Below are 7,507 nucleotides of genomic sequence, written 5' to 3'. Positions count from 1 at the left end.
GTGAGTGAGTGGTTGGGGAAAAGGTGAGAGGAAAGAGAGGGCTGGGGAAGAGAGGGGAGAGGAAAGGGGACCAGAATGTGAGACAGACAGACAGACTGAGAAGAGGTGGCCTATATATGCCGTTGGGCACTTGGCCACATCTCGTTTCATTTACATTGAATTGAGTTTAGCTTCACACTCATTTATCGACTGCACTTGACCTAGTTTCTAGGACAGGATGTTGAACAATGTGGAGTGGATTTGTAAATGTGGTGTTCATAATTCTAGTCCCCTTCACAGCAGGCATTGCGGTGTAGTGGAGAGGCGTTATGAATTGTGTGCCCGGTACTGGAAGAATGAGAAACAGGAGAGAGAAAACACACTGAAACTTTACAGCTTTGGACCAAGTCTTTGCAAATGAGCCTTTATACAGAGGCCCACAATGGCATCCCAGTCAGCCTGGAGTTGATTGTTGAATGTGGCTTTGGAATGATAGAGTTTTTGTTGGGCATAAGTATGTGCAAGACAAGTGTGTCATGTGTACATGTGTGTACCCTGTAATTTGAAAATTCATTGGGTTAATCTTTACAAAAGGTAGATGCTTTCGCATAATTAGGTACCAGCTATCACAGTTCGAAACTACCAGCTGTTCTGTGGGAGAAAGATGAGGCTTTCTGCACCCGTAAAGATTTACAGCCTTGGAAACCCTATGCAGGATCGCTATGGGTCAGAATTGACTCGGTGGCACATACCAACAACAACAACCATGGTTTGTAGCTTCACAATAATGGCCTTGATGAGGATTCTGTCTTCCAAGAGGTTAGCATCATGCAGGGCATATAAAAAGTGTGCTTAAGCGACTGCCATTCTAAGGAGAGCTATTTTAATTCCATGCCCGCCGCTGCGTACTAGTGACGTCTACCAGGCTCTGTGGTATGGACTTGATCTGCGGTCACTCATCTAGTCTTCTAGATAACCCTACGACTAATGTGTCCTTATTATTCCCATTTAGGGTTGAGGAATACACAGCTCAGTGACGAATTATTGTTGCATAAATAATCTCTTTTCTAAAGATCAACACAAGGCTGGTCCCTATGAGTTGGAGGTTAAACATATCCCAGCGGTTCCACTTTTCCAACATGTTATTTCCCTCCATAGTCCTTGATATGAATTACCATCCCACCCTTATCTCAAGCCCCAGGGTTCTGCAGCACGCTGCAACATCTCACAAAACTCACAACTGTCAAAAGAAACAACTCAGGCAATTGTGGAGTCTGGCAAGTCTGAGATAGTCTGGAAGAATCTTCATCTGTTTAGTGTCAGGAGTAGAGGAACCCAGATCGGTAGGTCAGATGACAGGCTGTTGATGCATGAGGCTGCGGGAGCTGGTGAGTCAGGTCAGGCAATGGGCAGAAAGTCCCATGAACTGGAGGTTAGATGAAAGAGCCAGATGGAAGGTCCAGGGTAGGAGAGGGAGCTTGTCCAAAGAAGTCTTATCAATTGGACCATGTCTCCAAGAGAAGCTAAGGTGGTGACTTGAGTCACTCTCTACTAAGTGGGTGTTCTTAATACTTAAATCCACTCCCCTCCAAAAAACAAAGCAGAATACAAACTTGAACGGAAAGTAGAGCGTTCTCATGTATTACCTTACCCTGTTATTATTTTATATTAGTGTGGTATACTAGCTAAAATTGATGACTCAGCATTAGTACGGTATCTTTAGTTGGTAGATAAGCACTTGTGTGTGTGAGTGTGTGAGTGTGTGTGTGGTGGTATACTAGCTAAAATTGATGACTCAGCATTAGTACGGTATCTTTAGTTGGTAGATAAGCACTGCTAACCACAAGGCTGATAGTTCAAACCCATCAGCCACTCCTTAGAAACCCTATACAGGGTCCCTGGGAATCAGAAGCAACTCGATGGCACTTAACAACAACAGCAAAGTCTATAGTTGATGTGTGTGTGTGTGTGTGTGTGTGTGTGTGTGTGTGTGTGTGTGGAACACAGTGACTCTGTAGGGTAAGTACTGAACTGCAAACCAGTTTGAGCTCCACAGGAGAAGAGGCTTTTTGTTTTCTCAAAGATTTACAACCTCGCAAACCCTGTATGGGGTCGCTATGATCGGAACTTAACAACAGAGGTGACCAGGATCCATTCTTTGTGTTGCACATCCAGTGGGTTTTCACAGATGCATAATGTCACGTGTCCACCACTGCAGTGTCTCACAGAGTAATTTCACTGCCATAAACATTCCTGGTGTGGTGCTGTGGGTTAATGAAGTGGACTGCAAAGTTGGTTTGAACCGCAAGGTCAGTGGTTCAAACTCACCAGCTGCTGCTTGGAAGTCCTATACAGGTTTGTTGTGGGTCGGATCCGACTCGACAGCACTCCACAACAACAACATCCCTGATGCACCATCGATTTATCCATCCTGAGACCTGGCAGCTGTAACTGTTCTCACTGTTTCCTCAGCCTTACTTTTCCAGACTGTCCCGCAGCTAGAATCATACAGTCTGGAGCGTTTTCAGACCGGTGCCTTTCGCTTAGCAAGATGCACGTAGGATTTCTCTCTTCTTTTTGTGGTTTGGTAACTTGTTTCTTGCTATCACCAAATAATACTCAGAAGTATGGATGGGCTGCCGTTTCTGTATCCATTAGCCTACCAAAGGATGTCTTGGTTCCTTCCAATTTTTGTCAGTTGTGAGTAAGGCTGTTCAAAACACTGGCATGCAGATGTTCCTGTAGATAGACATTTTCAACTAATGTGTGTACTTGTAGGAGCGTTATTGCTGATTGGGATTGCAAGACTCTTCTTTAAGCTTTGTAAGGAACTGCCAAACTGCTTCCTAAAGTGGCTGCAACATTGTGTGTTCCCACTAGCAAGGAGGGAGAGTTTCTGTTGCTCTACACCCTTAGCAGCACTGATGTTGGGGACTGGCCTCGACATAGGAACTTGGTTCACGAGTGTTTGGTTCACGAGGAGGGGATATCTGGCGGCGATAGGGATAGCAAAGGAATACACAAAAAGACAAAAGGAGGGGGACAAAGAGGCACCCGGAAACCAGGGTGGATACATCACTGGTGGGCAGACTTGGGACTACAGGCATCGTGGCCTCTGCAGGCAGCAACTCACTGCCCTGCAAACTGTACTGCATGCCCTCCAACCTGTAATACACACCTGGGCCAGCCTGCGTCTCCGTTTTATTTAGGGGAGGAGCTTCACATCAAGCTGGGAGGGACTAAGACAAGGTACAGCTAACATCAGTAATTTTCCAGACATTCAGGTAACTTTACATCGTACTTCGCTGGTTCAAATCCCAGGCCGCAACTTGGTTTCTCAGGCTCAATTAACATATCTATAGCCCCTGAGCTCAGTTGGGGGAAGGTGGGAGGGAAGGACAAAAGGCTTGGGAGGAGTCCCGCTGTTTTGGCTTCCTGAGCCAGGTTTTCAGGAACTTGGCTGAAAAGCTTGCACCTGGGACAGATTTAGGGAAGATGGCTTTTTTGTCTAAGGAACAAAGAACCGGGAAGTAGCTAAGCTGTTTTCAGTTAATCCTTTGGAGAAGGGCTTAACCTTGAAGCCTTTACAGTCTTGGCTTTAGGAAAATATTACATTTATCTGTGGATATTAAGGGCTCATGTTTGGAATTAAATAAAAAACATAACTGAACACTAAGATGAAAAACAATTTCCCATGACTGCCAGTGGCCAGAATTTGTTCCTCAGAGCCTGCGGCCTGTATAGTCGACACGGTCTGCAACACACTGATGATGTCAGTGCTTTGGACTTTAGCCATTCTAACAGGGTTGCTATGGGTTGGAATCTACTCCATGGCACTTAACAACAGCAACAATAATAGGTCTGCCAGGAACTCGGCTGCTAACCAAAAGATGAGCAGTTCAAATCAACTAGCTGCTTTGCTGGAGAAAGTTCTGGCAGCCTGCATCCATAGAGAGAGCCGCAACCTTGGGAACCCTGTGGGGCAGTTCTACTTTGTCCTGTAGGGGCTACTGTGAGGCAGTGTTGACTTGGTGGCAGTGGGTAAGAGGTGTGTCTAGTAGCTTGTTGCTGTTTTAATGTGTAATTCTGTAAGGTCATAGGGTGGACCATTTTTTCATATACTTAAATGTTTTCTGCATACTTTGGAGACAAGTTCTTTGTCAGATTTGTGGTTTCCAGATACCTCTAGTGTGGTTTAGCTTTTCATTCTCTTCATGACGTCTATCAAGAACACCTGCCTTCTCAGGTCTCTCTCTTATGGGTTGTGTTTTTGGCGTTGCGTCTACAAAGTCATTGCTGAACTCCAGGTCACCTGGATTTCCTCCTGTCTCATCTTCTAGAAGGTTTCTGGCCTTGGATTTAACATTTAGGTCTATGATACTGCATTTCCCTTGTAATTGTGGTGAGTAGACAGGCAATTAAACATTTGCTACTTCAGCAGTCATCACAGATACGGTTCAGTGAAGGAGCCCTGGCAGTGGTAGTAGGTTACGAGTTGGGCTGCTAACCGCAGGGTCAACAGTTCAAATCTACCGGTCTCTTCAAGGGAGAAAGACGATACTTTCTGTTCCCATCAAGATTTACAGCCTGGGGAACTCTATACAGGGTTTCTGGGAGTTGGAACCGACTCCACGACATATCACCACCACCGCCACCTCCACAGTTCAGTGACATTAATTATATTCTTCATGTTGTTCAGCCATTCTTCTCTTTTGCGAAATTTTCCCATTGTCTTTAGCAGAAACTCCTGTGTTAATTTTTATAAAAGGTATAAGGTGTGTGTCTAGATGATGATGATTATTATTTGGCATCTGGATTGTTGACTTGTTCCAGCACCATTGAAGACGGTTCTTCAGTCTTCCTGCAGAATACTGTAATATGGAGAACAGAAACTGGAGTGTCTCTTTCAGCTATTGCAAAACAATTGAAATGGAACCCTAGATTAAAAAAAAAAAGAATTCAAGCTAACATCCACTTTAATGTCTTTGCCATTATTTTGTAGATGGAATCAGCGTCAGTGGTTTTCCGCTGTCCAGTCCCTTCCGGCAGGTCGTTAGGCCCCGAGCAGACAGCAAGCCTGCCAACCCACCTGAGGGCAGCAAACCCGGCGATTTCAGCCACATGAAGGTAAGTCCATTTTACCTAGGCGAAATCTGCCCAAAGACAGTCCTAGTTTGTTTCTGGGAAGCCTTTTCTGGAGCAACATTGTGAGTTTTTTTGTTTCATTTCCCAGAAAGTGGATGAAGTGTGTGTTTGATAACATCATTGTTAATATTTTCCATTCCGACGAGTGTTTTGGAAGCAGTTACAGGGAAGGGAAACTTGAGGGTATTGCAATTTCGTGTGGCATGTTCTTGTTTCCTTGAAACATGAGGATTTTCCTGGTTGCGTCAAGAAGGGTCGTGATTAACAATAGTATCGCCTTGCCTGGTTTGTATTCATTTGAAGATTGTGGCTATTACATAAGTTTGCATTTTGCTCTTCTCCATCTTTCTTGACCCTTTGCCAGTTCTTCCACTTGTAGGTTGGTAAGCACTGAATAAGACCAAGTGAATGAAACAGTAATACATGGGTGTCCATGGGAAGTTGACTGGGATTTCTCGGTGACAATGAACAGTGGCAGTTGGCTTTAAGGAGCTCCAGGGGAGGTCTGGATCAGAACACTCGGTTTTTGAGTTGTTAACATATGGGAAAGTTGTGGTTGTTTGAGCTGCTTGGATGAAGCACGTCTAGGGTGAGGAAGAAGTGTCCCATGAAGCACAGCTGAAGGTGCAGCCAACAGACTCACCCCAAACAGGTTTTCAAGTAAACATGTGTTTGGGGTCAGCCTTTTCGAGAACTACTGACAGTCTTGATGCTGAGATCTTTGAAGGGTGTTGACTGATTAGCACCTTCAGACGGTGGGAAGGTGGAGGTAGGTCAACAGTACAGTGGATTTGGGGTGGCCTGACTATGGAGGGGTGGGATTCATGGGAGCCATCTGCAATGAGGTCATAGCAAGAGGAAGTGAGCCTATTTGGGTGACCAAGATCAAATTAGAGAATGGGAATTTTAAGGGGAGCTCCGTGTAGGGGTCTTCTCGCATTTATAATCTGCTGTAGAGAGAGAGATGGTATGGTGTAGTGTCTTCACTAACCTTCACCAGTACCGTAACTCAAAAGCTGGGATTTTTCTTTGGTCTCCTTACTCATTGGTATGGGTTTACATTTTGTTGTTACTTGCCATCCAGTTGGTTCAGACTCATAGCGACCCTGATCCTACAACGCCACACCAGGACTCCACGGGTGAGCTCCAAGTAAAATGAACTCTTGACACCTTCAGTATTTTCTTTACTTGTCATGATATTGCTTATCGGTCCTTTTGTATACAAGGGGTTGTGGGGATATGTTTTCAGTTGTCTTGGGTAAATACTATAGGATCAGCACAAGACTGTGAACCACAAGGTTGGCAGTTCAAACCCATCAGCTGCTCCTCAGAAATCCTATACAGGGCTGCTATGAGTCGAAATTGACTTGACTGCACTTAATAACAACAACAGTATACCTTAAAATGCATTCATTTTAAGTGTACAGTGCAGTGATTTGTATTATAGTTACGGTTGTGTAAACATCTGGAGTGGAATTACTGGGTTGTGTGATCTATTTATGATCAACCTTTTTTTTAGAATTTCCAAACCGTTTTTCCAAAGTGGCTAACGCATTTTACATTTGCACCAGCAAAGTCTTGACGATTCTAGTTTGTCCATGCCTTTACTGACACTTTACCGACAGAGACCCTAGTGGGAGTAAAGTGGTAAGTCTGGGTTGCATTTCCCCAATGAGTAATGATTTTGAACATCTTTTCATGTGCTTAGTCACACATCTGTCTTCTTTGGTGAGATCTCTATTCAAATTGTATGCCTGTTTTCAATTGGATCATTTGTCTTTGTATCGCTGGGTTGGAATAGCTTTTTATGAGTCTGGATTTCCTGTTGCTGTTGTTGTTAAGTGCCTTGGAGTCGGTTCTGACTCAGAGGGATCCTTTATAGGACTTCCAAAGAGCGGTCAACAGGTTTGAACCACCGACTTTGCAGTTAGTAGCCCAGTGCTTATCCTGTAACGCCACATCTGGACTCCATGAGTCTGGATAGAAGCTCTTTATCACACCTTTGATTTCTCACTCTGTGGTTTGCCTTTTCATACTCTTCATGGTGGGTGTGTTTTGAAGTGAAAAAGGTTTTATTGCACTAAAGCCAAATGTATCAATTTTTCCTTTTATTGCTTTTGTTTTTTGAGGTTATAGCCAAGTAATCCTTGTTTGCTCTAACTCCATGGAGAGTTTTCCTTTCAGTTTTATAATTTTAGGTCTCGTATTTAGATTGATACTTCATTTTGGGGTACTTTTTCTGTATGGTATGAAGTAAGGGTCTAATTTCATGGGTATGGAGTAAGGGTCTTATTTCATGAGTGTGGAGTAAGAGTCTGATTTCATGGGTATGGAGTAAGGGTCTGATTTCATGGGTGTGGAGTAAGGGTCTTATTTCATGGGT

The 7,507-nt window shown here is 44.1% G+C and overlaps 1 protein-coding gene across 2 annotated transcripts in view; it reads left to right on the top strand.

Moving 5' to 3' along the window:
- The window catches only part of TRAPPC9 (trafficking protein particle complex 9), a 585,848-nt gene that overhangs the window by 187,282 nt on the left and 391,059 nt on the right, over nucleotides 1-7,507 (top strand). For both annotated transcript variants that reach the window (XM_006830723.1, XM_006830724.1), the window contains one exon: nucleotides 4,982-5,106. In XM_006830723.1, the coding sequence (XP_006830786.1) occupies nucleotides 4,982-5,106 (125 nt within the window). The remainder of the gene's footprint in view (nucleotides 1-4,981; nucleotides 5,107-7,507) is intronic.

Source organism: Chrysochloris asiatica, unplaced genomic scaffold (assembly GCF_000296735.1).
Source record: "Chrysochloris asiatica unplaced genomic scaffold, ChrAsi1.0 scaffold00001, whole genome shotgun sequence".
NCBI classification, from domain to species: Eukaryota; Metazoa; Chordata; class Mammalia; order Afrosoricida; family Chrysochloridae; genus Chrysochloris; species Chrysochloris asiatica.
The sequence above is the reverse complement of the archived record's forward strand: the minus strand, read 5'-3'. Positions and strand labels throughout refer to the sequence as shown.